Consider the following 21,998-nt stretch of genomic DNA (forward strand, 5'->3'; position numbering starts at 1 on the left):
GCATTGTCTTATTGTCCTCAACCAAAATTGTTCAAATTGTACCCCAGGGGTGAAGAGGCCCTGCTCTGGGGATCCCAAGTTTTATATAGATTTATATAGGAAAAAACTTTTAAAATCTTCTTGTCTGAAACCATACGACCTAGGCTTTTGATATTTGGTATGATGCATTGTCTAGTAGTCCTCTACCAAATTGTTCAAATTATGCCCCTGGGATTAAAAGAGGCCCTGCCCTGGGGTCACTTACTTATCATGTGAGTTATATAGGAAAAAATACTTAAAAAATCATCTGATCCTATTTCCAAGACTGTTTAATTATAAATACCTGACTACCCCAAGTAATATGATGTCACTTGATTGTGACCTTGACCTACTGACCTATTTTCCTGTTTTTTAAGATACAGCCTTGAAATTTTGATGACATACAGAGTTTAACACACCGAAAACTGAATTTCATTGACCATGAATGTGACCTTACTTTCTTAATATTTTATCATCAGTTTGACATTTGAAACATGTAGCTGATATTACTCAGGTGAGCGATCCAGGGTCATCATGACCCTCTTGTTTTGTCATAATTTTAACTATATTGGAGATTTTTGTTTTGTGAAACTTGGTAGCTATAAAGGAGTCGAGATATGGAGATTAAGCAGGCCATTTTAATTTGTTGCTATCTCTAAAGCTTGCTTGCAATAAAAACAATTAAAATGTTATAATTAATCTATTACAATCATTCAAGTAAAGTTATATGTATGATGCATACAAGTGCAAAATTTAGAACTCGCTCTAGCAGGAAATGTTTATTTCTGGACAGAATTATAATTAAATGAGCCACGCCATGAGAAAACCAACATAGTGGGTTTGCGACCAGCATGGATCCAGACCAGCCTGCGCATCCGCGCAGTCTGGTCAGGATCCATGCTGTTCGCTTTTAAAGCCTATTGGAACTGGAGAAACTGTTGGCGAACAGCATGGATCCTGACCAGACTGTTACAGTAACAGTTTACTTGTGTTTTTATGTCAAAACCAGGGGTCAAATTAACAACATTTTCTACTAGCTAAAATTAGCTAGTGCCCTTTTTGTTCACTAGCTAAAATGAAAAGATACCGGCTGATATTAGACAATAATATTTAATTACTTTATTAATAATTTACTGGCCAAAACCTACTGATTAATCTCTGTAAGTAGCCAGTCACAAAAAAATCTATTAGCTTAAAATAGCTAGTGCCATTTTTATCCACTTACAAGCTAAAGTCAAATCCTTCCATGTTAACTTGATGCAAGCTGCAATCATGCATTATATCAGAGTTTTGTTGAACAATGAAATATCATGCATTTATAAACATAAATGATAACATTCCTTTCATGCAGAAAAATGTATACCTGCAGAACCAACTTCATTCAAGCTTTGAAGACATTTGCTTGGTTTATTATTGACTAGCTGAAATTAGCTAGTACATTCCAAGCCCACTAGCTATTCTCAAATTCCACTAGCATTTAGCTTGTATGCTTGTCTAAATTTGAACCCTGAAAACTTTATACGATAGTCATATGCCTTCTGACAGTAAAACACATGTGGGAACTTCTTTTATTAGGTTTCAAAGTGTAACGAGTTTCAAGTCTTAAAATTAATGTAACAGTATTTTCTGGCTCCCTCCTCAGATGAGTTACTTTGGTGCACTAAACCTTTAACCTGCACATCTGTGCAGGCTGATCATGGTCTGCGCTGTTCGCTATTCAGTCAGTAAATTTTCAGTGAAACCCCTTGGAATAATAAATGGTACTGCCCAATTTGAATGATAGACCAGTCCATTTTAGAAATTTAGCAGGCTCAGGGTTAACAAAACTTTGCGATACCGGTATTTACCAACGAAACTTGGACAGAGGCTGTTGACTCACATTTATTTATTTATGTTGTACTTTGTAATATCAGGTGAGCAACTTAGATCCAGTTTGGCCCTCTTTTAATACAGTTTTCTGATAAAAAAAATTTCTCAGACCTATTTTATTTATTTTATCAAATAACCATATTCCCCTGCATGAATTTATCCCCTACTTCCCCCTTATTTACAAAAAATAAAAAAAGGAATTAAGCCCCTTATTAAATGCACCTTTTTTAGCCCGACTTTTCGAAGAAAAGGTAAACTATTGTACTCGCCCCGGCATCGGCGTTGCCGTTGGTTAAATTTTTTGATAAAGTCAAATACCTCTGTTACTATTAAAGCTTTTGACTTGAAACTCAAAATAATTATTTACTATCAAAATCTACATCAGGAGACACAGTTCACATAACTCTGGTTTGAATTTTGACAGAATTATGCCCCTTTTTAAATTAGAATTTTTGGTAAAAGTTTTTGATAAAGTCAAATATCTCTGTTACTATCAAAGCTTTTGACTTGAAACTTAAAATACTTGTTTACCATCAAAGTCTACACAAGGAGAAACAATCCCAATAACTCTGATTTGAATTTTGACAGAATTATGTCCCTTTTTAACTTAGATTTTTTTGTTAATTTTTTTGATAAAGTCAAATATCTCTGTTACTATTAAAGCTTTTGACTTGAAACTCATAATATTTATTTACTATCAAAGTCTACACCAGGAGACACAATTCCCATAACTCTGATTTGAATTTTGACAGAGTTATGTCCCTTTTTAACTTGGATTTTCTTTTTACTGGCAAAGCTCTAATTCAGAGTCAAGCACTGAGAAAAGTTGAGCACGCTGTCTTAGGACAGCTCTTGTTACAGTATTTACTTTGTGAAGAACACTGCTTAAAGCACCTAATAGGTGAGTAGATGTTAAATGGCAGGTGCAGATATTATATAACTTGCAGTACAAAATGTACTCTATACATGTGAAAGGCTGTGGGTTTATTTTCATGCTGCATCTTGTAATGCAGATAATGAAATAGGGGAAGATGATTATCCTTATAACTGCATAATCTTCCTGTTGATATTTCTTAGATATTTCTTGGTTAGGCTGAGAGAAATTTTATATTGGGTTCATGGCACAGTGACAGTAGTTCAATATTACCATCTGTTAAAAATTTAACCCTTACCCTGCTAAATTTCTATAATGACCTTTTCCATCTTTCAGTTTGGACAGAACCATTAACTGTTAAACGAGGTGCATACCAAAAAGATACTGACTGAATGGCCAACAGTGCAGATCATGATCAGACTGCACGGATAAAATATTAAAATTCAAATATGACTGTATCAGATAAATTAACAAGATTAGGACTTTCCAGGGCATTTTCTCTAGAATGTGTAATTAAGTGACTAGTCAGTGTTCTTTTTCCGGTCACTTCTGGTGCAAAATTTGGTACCAATTTCTCTTCTCCAAAAGGTATGTCTTTCTCAGGACCCGCACTTTTGACAAAAATTCCCCTCCATTATTTTTTAATATTCCAACCAAAACTCAAAAGTGTCATTTATTAAAAACACATTTTTATGCCCCCGAAGGGAGGCATATTAGTTTTCAACTGTCCATCCGTTCGTTCGTTAGTTAGTTCGTTAGTCACAACGTTAACTTTTTGCATGAAGGCACTTTACTCGCGAACCACTGCACCCAGGACCTTCAAACTTCACATGCTGATAGTACTTATTGAGTATACCACCCCTACTGACATTGGGGTCACCAGGTCAAAGGTCAAGGTCACAGGGGCCAACTTTAACTTTTTGCATGAAGGCCTTTTACTTGCGAACCACTGCACCCAGGACCTTCAAACTTCACATGCTGATAGTACTTATGGAGTACACCACCCCTACTGACTTTGGGGTCACCAGGTGAAAGGTCAAGGTCACAGGGGCCAACGTTAACTTTTTGCATGAAGGCACTTTACTCGCGAACCACTGCATCCAGAACCTTCAAACTTCACATGCTGATAGTACTTATTGAGTACACCTACCCTACTGATTTTGGGGTCACCAGGTCAAAGGTCAAGGTCACAGGGGCCAATGTTAACTTTTTGCATGAAGGCAATTTACATGTGAACCCCTTTACCCAGGACCTTCAAACTTCACATGTTGATAGTACTTATTGAGTACACCACCCCTACTGACTTTGGGGTCACCAGGTCAAAGGTCAAGGTGATGCGGGGGCATTTGTCACCATTAGTGACAGTTCTTGTTCTTTTAAAGTATTTATTAATTAAATAATGAAAAGTACTACTATATCTTGATTGAATTTTTCTCCTATTTTAGTCATTAAGACAAGATTTTCACTTTCTAATGGGCCCTGTCCCAGTTCCTCCTAAATCTAAAAAAAGGAGCTGCTCCTGGTAAAGCACTAATTATTAAGTCATTTATAATAATTATTACTGTAATTTGAAAATTTTGTTCTTTCTGACACATGCCCCTTCCAAAAAAAAAACAATTCTTAATCCTTACATTCTGAGGCGTCTTTATGATGTAGGCATAAACATGTCATTAAAAATGAAATATAAGTCAGTAAGTATCCCAGCATTGAATTAGCCCTGTCAGAAATAATTTGTAACCAGGAATTTGTGTCTAGGTAATACTACTGAGATCAGAGTCTGAGAGAAACTTGCCAGTCAAATGCAGATAGAAGCTTGCAATCAGTCTCAGTGAGAGGACTTACTGATTCAGGTGAGATATGTTGTGTAGATATAATAGTTTCCTTGGATATGTGACAGAATTTTTTTCTTTCTTTCTTTTTGTTTTTTTAAAGATTTAGATTTTGTTGTCATTTTTTATGAGTATTTTTATAAAACTCACAAATCTTTTTCAAAATATGTTAGTCACACAAAATACAGACATGCAATATGGTTTCTTTTATGAAAAGGAAAGTTTTATTTTTATAAATCGGTTAAAAGAAAAAATGTGAATTTACTCAGGTGGTACATTTTGATATGACATGACTCGTAAGTCATATTCTTTAATTTATAAATAAGATATCATTTTGATTTTGGGAGTTGGCAACAAAGCAGTGACTTTACTACCTGAAAGGACGTTAAGTATTTTGAATAATTCCAATTCCAGGGAAAAAAAGGCAGTGAAATATGTAAGTTTCAAGTCTTTTAAAGATTAACTATTAATATGCAAGTGTCAAGTCGCTTAAAGGTTAACTATCAATGTATAAGAGTCAACTCTTATAAAAATTAACTATTCCAAATTGTTATATATATAGGCATAATGTTACTTTTTCAACATTGTAAAAATTTTAATAGTGGGAAGTCAATATCTATGGATTGTTTCAGTTAGACACAACTGTCGAGACTGATTGTAATACTATTGATATAATGCTGCATACTATTGTCACATAATGTTGTACAACTAAAGTAGCTGATGACATAAAAAAAAAAAGATTTGTAGCTAGACTGTATTAGTTAGTTGTTTTCCTGACTTTTTAGCTCACCTGAATACAAAATGATGATCAAGTTGAGCTGTTGCAATCACTCTGTGTCTGGATGCATGTGTTTTCTGTCATCTGTTGTCAACGATGAATTTTTTCTGCATTAAATCTAGGATATATTTGTAACTGTGACGTTTTATGTAAAAAACTGGGTCAGTAGGTTAAAGTTTAGATTTTTTTTCAATACTCCAGATGTCATGTTTTACCCTGGTCTTCATGAAACCTAGTCAAAATATTTTTTTTAATGATTGGTCATCTAGGTTTAGAAACTAGGTCACTAGATCATAAAGAAACCTTGTTAACACCCCAGAAGCCCCATTTTCTATCCTTCTACCCTTTGAAATTAAGGTTAAGGTCAGCTCAGGCCAGACACTAGGTCTTTAAAGGTCAAATTATTGTAGTTAAGTATTAGAGGCCAAATTTTATATCCAATCTTTATTGTATTTATCAAATCACTCAATCAACTACAGTCCATAAAATAAACAAACGTGTTTATAAACATGGACGGATCCAAATGGACGAGGAAGAAGCATTTTTTACAGAAATATTTCGATTGCAAATACAACACAATATATCGTAGCCCTGACCAGTGTATAAACCCGGCCAGTCTATTTTATAAGTACAACAACACGCTTGACCCATTTAAACGAGCTGTACAATGAAAACTAGGTCACTAGGTCATAGCATTGAAACGTTTGGTTAATGTACTACCTGAGTGCTGGTATCATCTACAATAGCTGTTTCTAGGTATCCTGTATAGTTTATTGCATGTTTTAGATCATTATGCAACATTGCCTAACATTACAGAATTCAACAAAAACAAGAGCTCTAATGTACCCCTCTAAGACAACATTGCTGATTCACTATAATATAGTGAGACATGGCAGCAATACAAGGTAACAAAAAATCAAAACCCTGCAAATATTTTCTAAATGAAATTGAGATAAAACCAGAAGATATCTAAGGATGGCAACTGTAAAAGATCATAAAATGAGCCATCCTGATAAGCCAAGTGCTTCTGTGATGAATGTTCATGTTTTTAAATATTTAAAGAAATTGTATTAAAAAATGAAAATTTTGTTTTTGTTTCTGTTCAGATACCATAGATTTTCATGTTAAATGATGAGTTTCTACAAAATTTCAGAGATATTAAGTTTTATCAATCTATATAAATTTGTTTGAATAACTAATGTGGCGAAAAAGTGCAGGATTTGCAGTGTTCTCATTCGCTAATTAAGGTATTTTTCCAAATACAGTTTTATAATGAATGTATAAAAACAAAATTATCAGTAGATCTGTGTACTTTGAAGCCTTTCAAACTACCTTTTTTTTTAAGTGTATAAAGTTTCGTTTTCTTGCAGATCAGTTAATTCAATACAATGTAATACATAGTCGTCAAAATAGCTGTTCGATATACTTGTATAATGTCTCTAATTGTGTGTAAACTATGATTATATAAATTTGACATGGAGGGAACAACCTTTCTTATGTATTGCACATTGTAATTGTTTATCTTAATAAGACAGGGAGTACATAATGTGGGCAGACCTCGGGTGCCTATTACAAAGGTCATTGTCAGACTTTGGGAGTGAAAGGTCATGTCACAACTAGAGTTATGGGCCTTGACTGAGTTAAAAATATGCATAAATGGCCTGAAAGCCTATTTTGAACATTATTTTAGAAAAGTTTTGTTCTGTGTAGGAACGTTATTCAGCATGTGAAACTAGACATCTCAGGATATATTTGGGATTTGCTGACCCCAATCCTCACCCCCACTCCCCACACCAAACATTTTTTTTTACTTCCAGTTTCTTTTATCCTGTGGTTCTTGATGCTATTTAAATTTGTATTACCCATAGCTCCACAACCAGCACTACCAACACTGCCCAAAGGTAATAGCCTTGATTATGTCAACAAGCATCATATCACCATAGAATGATGGTAAATGGGGGCACCATGAAGTCTCCTATTGGCACACATCAGTTCTAGTTTGTCTCTTATTGTAATTAAATCTTGATGAACAGTATCTTTTTGATATAAAAGCTTAATAAAACAGATAATAAAAACAAGAGCCAAAAGGTGCACAGAGAATATTTAAAAATCTCTATTATTACATGCCCTTACCATGCTGGACACGATTGATTCTGCCTTTGCAACCAGTGTAGATCATGATCAGCCTGCACATCAGTCAGTATTTTTAGCTCGACTATTCATAGAATAGTAGAGCTATTGGACCCGCCTATGCTTCGGCGTCCGCATCGGCGTCCGCATCCCGATTTGGTTAAGTTTTTGTATGTAAGCTGGTATCTCAGCAACCACTTGTGGGAATGGATTGAAACTTCACACACTTATTCATTGTGATAAACTGACTTACATTGTACAGGTTCCATAACTCTATTTTGCTTTTTTACAAAATTATGCCCCTTTTTCGACTTAAAATTTTTTGGTTAAGGTTTTGTATGTAAGCTGGTATCTCAGTAACCACTTGTGGGAATGGATTGAAACTTCACACACTTATTCACTGTGATAAACTGACTTACATTGCACAGGTTCCATAACTCTATTTTGCTTTTTTACAAAATTATGCCCCTTTTTCGACTTAGAATTTTTTGGTTAAGGTTTTGTATGTAAGCTGGTATCTCAGTACTCACTAATTGGAATGGATTGAAACCACGGTGGCGATACCCTGGGTATGCAGGGGTGCAAGATGGCGGCGGAATCTCTCGATTCAGGTAACATTTTTCATTATAACTGTCTTAATACTTAACCAATTTTAACGAAATAAAGACGAGTGCCCGCTCATAAGAATACTACACCCTCGGCTATAAAGCTTGGGCTCCTGAGTTTCGTAGTTTTTGTGGAAAGTGCAACGGCGCATTCTGATGGAAAAAAATGCAACTGCTATGTAGGGGGGCATTTTTATGAAAATGACTAAACCAACTATCCCCGTGTGTTTCGAAAAACGGCTTGTAGGGCGGAACCGAGTTTGACATGTTCCAAAGCTGTTGTAGAACTTTAGCAAGTGAAATCACCAGTTTTCAGCAATTCAGGGCGATTGAAAAGAAATGCTATGTGGGGGAGGTGTTTTCATTATGTTATGTGGGGGTGCTTTTGACATGTGGGGGTGACTGAACTGGCTGCTAGGCTGCTAGAGGCTCGCAGTGATATGATCATTTGATATATAAAGTATATATAATATGGAAAGAAATTATCTCAGTGGAAAAAAACCTTTTCAAGAATTTTTCATTTTCAAGGTGGATGTGAAGTTAACATATAAATGCCTTCTACGGACACATTTAGGTACATATCTCTGGAACAGACTGTCAACTCCGTCCGTTCAGATTCGTACTTGTATTTTGATAATATTCCCTGTGTTTTTATCCCCGTATCCGTTACATCAGGGACAATATTTTTGTTGCTCTCTCTCAGGCTCTGTCTTCAAACGTAAACATATCATATAAATAATTCATTTCTTAATTGATGTCTTTGAAACTCACATTCTTTACTCATTGTCATATTACCTTTACATTGATATATATATAGACATGTTACAATGACCTTCAGGATAACTTTTTCACGGTAAGACACTTAGCAATTTTCCTATTTATCAAATTAATGCTAATGAATGATTCATTTCTTGATATATATATATATATATATATATATATATATATATATATATATATATATATATATATATATATATATATATATATATCAAATAAATAAAATGACTTCACATGCCTTTCCAACACTATTTAATTATAAAAATACAAACTAGTTTCGCCTATCGGCTCATCAGTGTACATACAATGTAACGTGACGTTACTATGGTAATGACGCGACGTCAATATAAAGGGACGTAATTCTGACGTTATTTTCCCAAAGGGGCGTAATAAACGTTGTTATTTAATTATTTAGAATATAACTGTTACTGTAGGCTGTTAAGTTTTGGTTTAAAGCATTTTATAAAATAATTTTCTTTCGCTAACCTAGCTGAAGTATTATCTACTTTCATTTTAAAAAATGGGAACATTTGAAACTTTGGATTTTTATTACTGCAAATATCTATATGATTACTTAGTGGAATTTGTCTAGTTGAAGGGTCTCGTATTTGTTGTGCGTGGATAGTTCTTCTTGTTCTTAATTTATCGCCAGTTTGGCCAATATAATATTCTTCGCATCCGTTGCAGGTAATATATATATTTGAAACTCATACATGCTTCTCCTCGCTTAAAAGTATGAACTCGGCATTCAAGATAACTTTTTCGAGGCCAAACACAAAATTTCTTAAGTTTTACCATTACTTTTTCATTTCTTTATGAAATCCTTCCATATTCACACATCCCATTCATTGTACAATGTACATGCCCATTACATTGGTAAATAAACATTTGACCTTGGTCTTCGTTTTGACACATTTACACGTCAAGCACATAGCTCTTTTTCCAGCTTCATATGGGGGCATTGTGCTTCAAAAACACATCTTGTTTTTTTTAGTTTTCTCGTATACTTATAGCCTACTCCATGCCCCATCTACCAAATATTTTTTGTTTTGTTTTTGATGCTTCGAGTGCCGTGACAGCAATGTTTTTCTGATTAACTGTTTTAACTTTGAAAAAAAAACGAAGAAGAACGTGTTAGTAGAAATATATAGTGAAAGTCAAAATCGTAGCATGATATTTCAAACCGAATTGTTGTATATTTGAAATTTAGCCTGTGTATGTGAACGAGTTTGACCCATCAAAATTTTGTTCGAACGGCAGAAGATAGCGATATCGAATATGTTTAAAATCGTTATTTAGACAACTGGTTAACCACTTAGAACCATAGAATATTTTAAGTTTCAACTGTCATGCCTATATTTCAGTACAATACAATTTCTAATGCCACCTTTAATATTTTTTCCAATTTCTTTAAAAGAGTTTTTACGAATGTTACCACCGCTGTTCCTGGTTGTGAAGATGCAGCCGATCAACTGATATAAACCCGGTCGCAAAATTCGTAAAAAATCCAACAGCGGCAACGGAGATATAATATGTTTTCAGTAATATACGTCGGGGTAAGTCTTACTGAAACAGCATTTGTATTTCAAATTAAATTTTACTATCTCACATGACATTTGCACCGGTGGTAAACGAGATCGTGAAGCGTTTTCTTCATTAAATAAAGACAATCTTTGTCGTATAATAGCAATACTGAAACAGAATTGCATTCATTTGGAAATGTAAAGCGATTACAACTTTTGATATTATAGTATTGACTATGTAACATTACAATAAATGACTTACTATTGGTAATTTTGTAGTTTTATTGACTTGCCTAAAGTAATATGTGTTTTCGTCCGTAGCTACAATGTGTTTAAAGGAAGACTACAATAAATCACTAGAATTTGTCAAATGATACCATCGCGTATATACGCCGCTTTTTTGTTGCATGGATTGTTCAGTTTACATTACAGCCAAGTTGGTTATAAAATCTGACAAAGGTTATGGGGAATTTAATTATTTCCGATTTTTAAACGCAAAAATCAAAGTAAAATGAAGGACATTGTCACACTTAAATACATCAAAGTGAACACATTGTCACAAGAATTGGTATTTGTGAATATGAGTCAAATGTGTGAAGTAATAAAAAACATTTCAGCAAAATAACTGTTTTTAGCGTTTAAACAGTAGATGTCAAATATCAGATGGACATCAAAATGACTATGTTCCGACTTTAAAAGTAAAGGTGAAAAGTCAAATATAGGTAAAGGTCAAATATTAAAAAATATAATTGAACATCTTGTCAACAAGGTTGTTATTTGATTATTAGCCAAATTGGTAAAGTACTAATTTAGAACAAGTTATGGCCAAATTTGATATAATAGATCCAGGCCCCTTATGACACCTATAGCTTTATATCTAGGTGTCGTATGAAAATGTACTCTCCAAATGCCATAGAATCGTGATCAAGTTTCAAGTTTCTAGTGCCAACGATGTATGAGAAGAAACATGCAAAGACGAACGGACGGACATCATCACAATATATACTGACATATAATATGCCCTAACAGTTAAAAGTATTTTTCGCTGGCTTTATTTGTCCGTATTATTGCGTGTCTTTAGCAGCCAGTTAACTTGAGTCACCCCCACATGTCAAAATCACCCCCACATAACGTAATGAAAACACCTCCCCCACATAGCATTTCCTTTCAATCGCCCGGAATTGCTGAAAACTGGCGATTTCACTTGATAAAGTTCTACAGCAGCTTTGGAACATGTCAAGCCCGGTTCCGCCCTACAAGCCGTTTTTCGAAACACACGGGGATAGTTGGTTTAGTCATTTTCATAAAAATGCCCCCCTACATAGCAGTTGCATTTTTTCCATCAGAATGCGCCGTTGCACTTTTCACAAAAACAACAAAACTCAGGAGCCTAAGCTTTATAGCCGAGGGTGTAGTATTCTTATGAGCGGGCACTCGTCTTTAATTCGTTAAAATTGGTTAAGTATTAAGACAGTAATAATGAAAAATGTTACCTGAATCGAGAGATTCCGCCGCCATTTTGCACCCCTGCATACCCAGGGTATCGCCACCGTGGAAACTTCACACACTTGTTCACTGTCATGATCTGACATGCACAAAGCACTCTGGTCCCATAACTTTATTTTGCTGTTTTACAAAATTATGCCCCTTTTTCAACATAGAAATTTTTGGTTAAGTTTTTGTATGTAAGCTGGTATCTCAGTATCCACTAATGGGAAAGGATTGAAACTTCACACACTTGTTCACTGTCATGATATGACATACAGTGCAAAGGGTCAATAACTCAACTTTGCATTTTACAAAATTATGCCCCTTTTTAAACTTAGGAGTTTTGGGTTAAATTCTTATATGTAAGCTGGTATCTCAGTACCCACTAATGGGAATGGATTGAAACTTCACACACTTGTCCACTGTCATGAGCTGATAAGCACTATGCAGGTTCCATAACCCTATTTTGCTTTTTTTAAATTATACCCCTTTTTCGACTTTCTTATTCATTCAGTCAACAAGGCTGTTGAATAGTCGAGCGTTGGCAACTTGCTGTCCGCCGACAGCTCTTGTTTTTTTAACAGTTAATGGTACTGTCCAAATTGAAAGATGGACAAGTTCATTATAGAAATTTAGCAGGTAAGGGTTAACACCAAAAGAAAGGATTCAAGACAATAACTTTTGTAACAATTCCATCTTGGTACAAAAAATTGTGCAAAATTACTTGTTTTATTTGCGGCCCTACAAAAGAAATGTGGTTAGCAGTCAAACTTTATGGTTGGTCTGGCCACCGGAAACATACCTATGTTATTGTCTAGGCCTAGATAGGCCAAACCTAAATTTTGACAAAAAATGGCTCTTTGATATTAAGTGTGAGTCAGAAAGTCTTGATTTTTGCCATAACTCTCCCTGCAAGCTGTCAATTATTGGGAACTGATTATGTCTACAAGTCTGTGATAAATGGAAAGTAAACTGTTAAATTCCAAGATATATTACTGATTACTGCCTACTCATGACTGGCACACCTTTTATCTGCTGTAAACTAGGTCTTGTTTGTGTTGAAATTAAATTAGAAATTCACTAGTGTGCTAAATTTTGATAAGTAAATTAAGTTATCATACAAAATAGGATTGCAACCTTCTTTCCACCACCTCTCCCTTGTGGGGAAGTTGTCATTAACTTCCAGTTCCTCCAATTCTGACTCCTGTGGAGAATTTGTCATTTACTTGCAGAGTTCTTCACTTCTGAACCTTGTGGAGAAATTGTCATTTAATGGGTAAATTCTCCACTTCTTACCCCTGTGGAAAAATTGTCCTTTACTCAAACCAATTGGAAAAGTTTTCTTTTACTAGTACAGAGTTCTCCACCTCTGACTTGTTCTCAGAAAGTGTCATTTTCTTTTCTAAAAACTTTCTCTCTGACTCTTGTGGATACATTTTCATTTACTTGCACAGCTCTCCACCTCGGATCCATGTGGAGAAGTTTTCATTTATTTGGCAAGCTGTCCACATCTGACCCATGTACAGCTCAGCCACTTCTGACCCATGTGGAGAAGTTATCATTTAATTGTAGAGTCCTACAAATCTGACCCATGTTGAGAAGTTGTCCTTTAAAGTCAGAATTATTCACCTCTGACACATGTGGAGAAGTTTTCATTTACTTGCAGTCATTCATCTCTAAGCAATGTTCAGAAGTTGTCATTTACTTGCAGAGTCCTCAGCTTCTGACACATGTGGAGAAGTTGTCATTTACTTGCAGAGTCCTCAGCTTCTGACACATGTGGAGAAGTTGTCATTTACTTGCAGAGTCCTCAGCTTCTGACACATGTGGAGAAGTTGTCATTTACTTGCAGAGTCCTCAGCTTCTGACACATGTGGAGAAGTTGTCATTTACCTACAGAGTCCTCAGCTTCTGACACATGTGGAGAAGATGTTGTTTACTTGCAGGGACATTCACCTCCGACCCAAGTTGTGAAGTTGTCATTTAATTGCAGGGTCCTCAGCCTCTGACCAATATGAAAAAGTTGTCATTTGATTGTAGAGCTATTCACCTCTGTGCAGAGTACTCCACCTCTCACCTTTGTTGAACTTGGGAAATGTACTTTTAGAGAAATGAGTTAGATTGATACTGGACGGAAGGTTGGTTGCCAAATATAAGTGAAATTCAAAGAACAAAAGATAAAATTGTTATTTAGACTCAAAATGTAACTCAAATTTTCATACTCTGATGTAAAAATAAAAGTCAGCCCACTGCAAAAAAAAAAAAATAATAATAATAATACTTTTAAGACTGGATAATTATATAAAGACTTTAAAGTCATTTTGTCTTATTAGCATTTAGGTAAAGTATCATCAAAACAACTGGAGAAAAACATATTTTACAGCTTAAATATTTTCTTGAGAAAAGTAAATAATCATAAAATAGAGACGAAATGTTTATACATGCTAGTCATGAGTGTTTGAAGATTTTGATTTAGATAGGAATAAAACATGCCTGTGTGGCTTTCTGTAGTTGGTAATTAAAGGCTGTTGGTGAAATATTACTTGATTCTTGGTGCATATCTGATTCTTTTAAAAACACACTTAATGAATCATTTGTAGTCTGTGGACTAAAATAATCTTTTTTCTTTCTAATTTAAAAATAGATATTCATGATTTTTTTATTTTTAGCTCGACTATTCATAGAATAGTGAGCTATTGCACTCGCCCATGCGTCGGCGTCGGCGTCCGCGTCCGCGTCCGCGTCCGCGTCCCGATTTTGGTTAAGGTTTTGTATGTAAGCTGGTATCTCAGTAACCACTTGTGGGAATGGATTGAAACTTCACACACTTATTCACTGTGACAAACTGACTTACATTGCACAGGTTCCATAACTCTATTTTGCTTTTTTACAAAATTATGCCCCTTTTTCGACTTAGAAATTTTTGGTTAAGGTTTTGTATGTAAGCTTGTAACTCAGTAACCACTTGTGGGAATGGATTGAAACTTCACACACTTATTCACTGTGATGAACTGATCTACATTGCACAGGTTCCATAACTCTATTTTGCTTTTTTACAAAATTATGCCCCTTTTTCGACTTAGAAATTTTTGGTTAAGGTTTTGTATGTAAGCTGGTATCTCAGTACTTACTAATGGGAATGGATTGAAACTTCACATACTTGTTCACTATCATGATCTGACATGCACTAAGCAAGTCCCATAACTCTACTCTCTTTTTTTTCAAAATTATGCCCCTTTTTCGACTTAGCAGTTTTTGGTTAAATTTTTGTATGTAATCTGATATCTCAGTATCCACTAATTAGAATGGATTGAAACTTCACACACTTGTTCACTGTCATGATCTAACATGCACTGTGAAGGTCCCATAACTCTACTTGGCATTTTTACAAAATTATGCCCCTTTGACTTAGCAGTTTTTTGTGAAGTTTTTGTATGTAAGCTGGTATCTCAGTATCCACAAATTGGAAAGGATTGAAACTTCACACACTTGTTCACTGTCATGATATGACATGCAGTACAGAGGTTCAATACCTCTACTTTGCATTTTACAAAATTATGCCCCTTTTTCAACTTTTGTATTCATTCAGTTGACAAGGCTGTTGAATAGTCGAGCGTTGCTGTCCTCCGACAGCTCTTGTTTCATTCTGTTTTGGGGTGAGAAGGGAGGTAATAAAATAGAATTTTAATAGCTTAGGGATCCAAGTTATCTTCTATGAACAAAATAATTACAGGCTTAATAGGGTATATAGGGGAGAAGTTATAAAAACTGATCTTTAGTAGTTATCCAAATTATTGTAATCATATCGTTGTCATTTGATCGGCATGGTGTGTGACACACACACAGAGTTTGCATGCAGTCACTGTGGTTGTTTTTCGTTATATTTTGACAGCCCTGTGTGTGCCATTTGTCGTCGTTGTCCGTTGTTGTCCATTATCGTCAACTGTTTAACTTTTAAAAGTCACTTTGATCACTAGGTCAAATATAAGAAAAACCTTGTTAACACTATAGGGTCACAATTTTTTAACTTATTTTATACAAAAAAAACTTTTTCTGAATACTAATGTCGCTTTATTTCATGACTGTCACATCTGAAATAAACTTGCAGTTTTCCTTTTTTCAGGATTTGATTTCAACCTATCAGCCAATTTTATAGTGTTTCAGAAGCACAAACTTATGTATAAGCCTACGTATATAAGGAGTGGTGAAATAATTATATGTGTCATGTTTTGAATATTGCGATAATCTTACTTCTTAGTGCTGTAAAGTTAATACATGCATTATAAAAACTTCATTTTGCAAAATGAGCATCACAGTTTGCTTAATTAATTATTATCAATCTTGGTAAATCTTAAGAACTTGTTGTTTCTGATAGTTCCAGGAATTCATTTGATATAAAGCATTGAGTCGAAGGTTTAAGAACAGAATGATAATAATCATTGTTCCCCGATACTTTTGAAATAACATTCATTTGAACAGTTAGCATGGAAAACTGTATGGCTAATGATGGTTGTGTTTGATTTATAAAGAAAACAGAATATATTCTGTCTGTAGAGAACAGATTGGCAGACAGCTGTAAGAAAAGCTGATGTAGGAATTGTGATACTGATGTTTAATGATACAGAAATTCTTTGTTGATACACACTGCCAAGAACTAAATCAAATCTTAGGCCTAAGGTAAAAAATATTGGTTTCTTACATTATAAGTGACACTGCCTTAATTATGTGAACTGTTGAAAATAATTAACCGTTGGGACTGATAAAGGGTTGGGTCAATTTTCCAGGGTGTGGGAAATATTTCCTAGGAAGTTTACCATTAGAGGAAAGGTTTTGGGATAATTTGTGGTTCATCATGAGAAGTTCCTTGTGCATCTGGTGTTGTAATTTGAATTTCACACAGCTACAGCAGAGTTACAGCCCTTGACTTAGTAAAAAGTATGTGTTAAAAGGGCAAAAAAATTTGTGTCACACATATTTCTAAAAGTATTTGACCTAGGATTATGAAATATTATAGGTCTGGACTATTATTCACTTTGTGAAGTTAAAAACTTGATGTTTTGTTGGAGATTTCACCCGGACCAGAGTTGTGGTCCTTGACTTATTTAGAAATGCAGATTAAATGCTTAAAAGTTTGTGTTGCAGCTGTCTTTAAAATATTTCACTTAGAGTCATGAAACCATGTACAGTTACAGGAATTGGGAAGGGGGCGCCAGTGTCCTATAGACACACATCTAAGTTTCATACTTAATTAATGAAGAATCAAGGCTGACACTGGAGTACAACAGGGTTAATTTGCAGGTTGTGATGTCGGTAAAAACACTAATTATAATGTTACTTGTAAGTCTCTCAGTTTGGCTTGAAAAAAAGAATGACAGTATTATATATAGCAAGGGACATAATTATATCAAATCTGAATAGCTTCAGGAGTTATCTCCTATGAAGAAAGCATACAGGATTTGTATAATGGCAAAACAGAGAGAGAAAAATGTTTTTTGTTTGTTTGTTTCAGAATGGGTTTGTTTGACGACACAGTGCCTTTCAAGGGGCAGAAGTACAAAGATCTGAAGAGTAACTGTATAAAGAAAGGAGTATTATTTTGTGACCCAACATTCCCAGCGAGTGGCAGATCTCTGTACTACAGCCGTGCGGCACCATCAGATATTGTATGGAAAAGACCAGGGGTAAATATCTGATTGTAAAATAAAGGTCTGAGAACGTGTATGGAGGCTTGTTTAATGCATAATTCTCAAGAAGTGCACAAAATGCACACTGGCAATGGCTGTTCCTGGTACTGAACACAGTGCAAAAGTAGGATTATACTCACAGAAATGGTGGGTATTTATTGTACGTGACATAGAGGTTCCGCTGGCATTCCAAAGTTTTACTATGAATTTACCTTTTAATCACTTGAATTGCACTGAACAAGACTTAGTGTTAATAGCTGGAAGAGAACACATGTCTGCTGCTGTGTGGCTGTTTTCAGTCAAATCAAAACCTGGCATTAGATTAATCGTACTGATGACAACAGACATACCTTCAAGCAACAATATTTATTCACCTTTTGGTGAGGAATCTTGTCTGGCTACTGAATAGATAATTATAATCTTTTTAATTTTTTTTTCACTTACATAATTATTCTGACTTGATTTTTCTTGGCGTTTTTAAGAGGAAAAGGGGCATAATTATACAAAATTTGAATAGCTTAATGGGAGTTATCTCCTTTCAACAAACACAGGGTCTGAATACAGGTTTAGCATGAGGAATCTTCTACCTGTCTTTCTCAGCTTCTGTGAAAGCTAAGGACTTAATCTTGCTGCTGACTGGATATCCCTTTTTTAAATGTTATGAAAAATATTTTCTTAATTTCTTTTTTTTTCAGTGAAATTTCCTTCTAGCTCTGATTATGTATGTTTTATGGAGAAATATGGGACATTAAACAAATTTTCTCCAGGAGTTACCTCCTATGAACAAAAGGGTCAAACAGGCTAAGGCGTAAAAAAAAAAAATTGTTTGTTTCCGGTATCCCGACCTACCCTAAATTTTTGGCCCGACCCTAAATGTTTTTATGGCCATGGAGAATATTTTTTTCAACTTTTTAACAAAAAGATGCAAAACTGCACTTTTTATGCTTTAAACATGGCAGGTGATGTTAGAAATCAACTTACTGATGCTCTAAAGGCATAACCCCCTTATTTGTAATCATTTTTTGACAAAAAAATAATTTCCGAAAAGTCTCCCTTAATAAAAAAAATTTCCCAAAAAAAAAAAATTTCCAACCTACCTACCCTAATTTTTTTGAGCATGTTACTGGAAACAAAGAATTTTTTTTAGGCCTAAGGCTATTCACGTACTAGGTTTTCACTTTCACTTCTTTGGTTATATACGTATTTCTATAAATTAATCACTTAAATGCTTTCAAACCTTTATACCCCAGTTGTGAACAGATGTGTTATAATACATCTGAGTGGTTAAGATTGAGTAGTATGTAAGGTATGGACAGGTGGCTCTGGTCAAGATTTCTTACAAGATAAATTACTGAGGTACCTGCTTTACTTATCAGCATCAGCACCAATTATATATGAGCCGTGCCATGGGAAAACCAACATAGTGGGTGTGCGACCAGCATGGATCCAGACCAGCCTGCGCATCCGCGCAGTCTGGTCAGGATCCATGCTGTTCGCTAACAGTTTCTCCAATTCCAATAGGCTTTAAAAGCGAACAGCATGGAGCCTGACCAGACTGCGCGGATGCGCAGGCTGGTCTGGATCCATGCTGGTCGCACACCCACTATGTTGGTTTTCCCATGGCACAGCTCATATAATATTTTTCTCTACTGTACAAATGTTCATTTTGCCGGGAACTCACAGGTCTCTGTTTATACACTGAAATGGTCAAACTAAACAAACATTTTCTTTTTCTGACAGCATCTAAGCCATTGCATAACATCAAAGACATTTCCTTCAGTTTTTTTTCTGCAGACAGACTTCTGATTTATTTTGATGGATGTTCACCATAACATAAAACTATTGAAATAACAAGTAAAAGCTATAGATTACTTGGCTTAATTGGTATTTTTAGCCCACCATCATCAGATGGTGGGCTATTAAAATCACTCTGCGTCCGTGGTCCGTCCGTCCGTCATTCCGTCCGTCCGTCCGTCCGTCCGTTAACAATTTCTCGTTATCGCATCTCCTCAGAAACTACTGGGGGGATTTTGACCAAACTTTGTCAGAATGATGTATTGGTACCCTAGTTGTGTCCCCCTGAAAATCAGAGTGGTTCAACAGTTTATGAGTGAGTTATGGCCCTTTGTTTATTTCTATAATTTACATAGATTTATATAGGAAAAACTTTGAAAACCTTCTTGTCCAAAACCACAGAGCCTAGGGCTTTGATATTTGGTATGAAGCATTATCTAGTGGTCCTCTACCAAGATGATTCAAATTATTTCTGGGGTCAAATATGGCCCCGCCTGGGGGTCACATGGTTTATATAGACTTGTATAGGGAAAAACTTTGAAAAACCTCTTGTCCAAAACTACAGGGCCTAGGGCTTTGATATTTTGTATGCGACATCATCTAGTGGTCTTGAACTAAGATTGTTCAAATTATACCCCTAGGGTCAAATATGGCCCCACCCTGGGGGTCATATGGTTTACATAGACTTATATAGGGAAAAACTTTGAAAATCTTCTTGTCCAAACCACAAAGCCTAGGGCTTTGATACTTGTAATGTAGCATCATCTAGTGGTTCTCTACCAAGTTTGTTCGAATTATCCCCCTAGGGTCAAATATGGCCCGCCCCGGGGGTCACATGGTTCATATAGACTTATATAGGGAAAAGCTTTTAAAATCTTCTTGTCAATAACTACAACATTCAAATTTGGACATGTATATTTTTGAGTGGCAAGATGAACCTTGACATGAGTTGACCTTGATTTTGACCTAGTGACCTACTTTCACATTTCTGTAGCTACAGCCTTCAAATTTGGACCACATGCGTAGTTTTGTGCACTTGAAAAAACTTTGACCTTGATTTTGACCTAGTGACCTACTTTCACATTTTTGAAGGTACAGGTATCAAATTTGGACCATATGCATAGTTCCGTGTTTCAAAATGAAATTTGACATTGATTTTGACCTAGTGACCTACTTTCACATTTTTGAAGGTACAGTCTTCAAATTTGGACCACATGCATAGTTTTGTGTTCTGAAATGAAATTTGACCTTGATTTTGACCCAGTGACCTACTTTCTCATTTCTCAAGCTACAGCCTTCAAATTTGAACCACATACATGGTTTTATGTACCGAAACAAACTTTGACCTTTACATTGACCTAGTGACGTACTTTCACATTTTTGAAGGTACAAGCTTCAAATTTGGACACATGCATAGTTCTGTATTCTGAAATAAAATTTGACCTTGATTTTGACCTAGTGACCTACTTTCACATTTCTCAAGCTACAGCCTTCAAATTCAGACCACATGCATAGTTTTGTGTACCGAAATGAACTTTGACCTTAAGATTGACCTAGTGACCTACTTTCACATTTCTGTAGCTACAGGCTTCAAATTTAGACCACATGCATAGGATTGTGTACCGAAACAAACTTTGACCTTGACATTGACCTAGTGACCTACTTTCACATTTTTGAAGGTACAGGCTTCAGATTTGGACCACATGCATAGATTTGTGTTCTGAAGTGAAATTTGACCCTTGATTTTGACCTAGTGACCTACTTACACATTTCTCAAGCTAAGCCTTCAAATTTGGACCACTTGCATAGTTTTGTGTACCAAATTAAACTTTGACCTTAAGATTGATCTAGTGACCTACTTTCACATTTCTCAAGCTACAGCTTTCGAATTTGGACCACATGCACAGTGTTGTGTACGGAAATGAAATTTGACCTTGAGCTAGTCAGTAAGTCTTGAAATTTGGAACACTCCAAAATGGCACATTGGTGGGCGCCAAGATCACTCTGTGATCTCTTGTAAAAATTATAGGACATTGTGCTGACAAACTGAAATACATGCAGTTAAAAATAAATATTTTTTTGTTTAACTCCTTGGGGCCGAAATGCGACTAAAGGCGCTATGTTTTCTACCCCTGTAGCGTCGATATCCGACTATACGCGCGTTATCAGGACTCCCCAGGACGGCGATTGACGAGTATAGTCGCAGCACCGTGATCATGCTGATTGCGTCACGTACTTGTTAATTTTTGATAATCCTGATAAAAGAAAAATTATTTTGCATACTGGCTATTAATTCTTAGATGTTATAATTATTAATTATGCTAATAATTAGTTTCCTTGTTAAAATAAATGTTTGTAAATATGCAGTAAAGGAAATAAAAAAGACGAACTCCGCTGTGTTTCGTTCATACAATATTTCAAAAGATTAAAATAATGTCGGCTGCCAGAGATTTTTCTTACATTGAAGAAAATATTTATTATCATGCAGATTTTGACGTATCAGTTCCGTCGGATGATGATTCTGACGGTGAAATTTCATTATCAGAGAAATGAATGCTCGGAAAATGTTAAGTTTTAGAAAGCTGAAATACTCGTACACTTACATCGCATTAAATTAAAATGATTT

At 35.3% G+C, this 21,998-nt stretch overlaps 1 protein-coding gene across 3 annotated transcripts in view; it reads left to right on the forward strand.

Moving 5' to 3' along the window:
• Positions 1–21,998, forward strand: part of LOC128558437 (calpain-5-like) — a 48,542-nt gene that overhangs the window by 3,400 nt on the left and 23,144 nt on the right. Inside the window, exons 1-2 of one of the 3 annotated variants that reach the window (XM_053547600.1) lie at positions 4,492–4,611; positions 17,404–17,575. In XM_053547600.1, the coding sequence (XP_053403575.1) occupies positions 17,405–17,575 (171 nt within the window). In that variant the 5' untranslated portion in view covers positions 4,492–4,611; position 17,404. Of the gene's footprint in view, positions 1–4,491; positions 4,612–5,002; positions 5,027–17,403; positions 17,576–21,998 lie in introns of those variants that run through there. The other 2 variants (XM_053547598.1, XM_053547599.1) reach the window with 2 other exon arrangements.

The sequence above is a fragment of the Mercenaria mercenaria genome, chromosome 7 (assembly GCF_021730395.1).
Source record: "Mercenaria mercenaria strain notata chromosome 7, MADL_Memer_1, whole genome shotgun sequence".
Taxonomy (NCBI): Eukaryota; Metazoa; Mollusca; class Bivalvia; order Venerida; family Veneridae; genus Mercenaria; species Mercenaria mercenaria.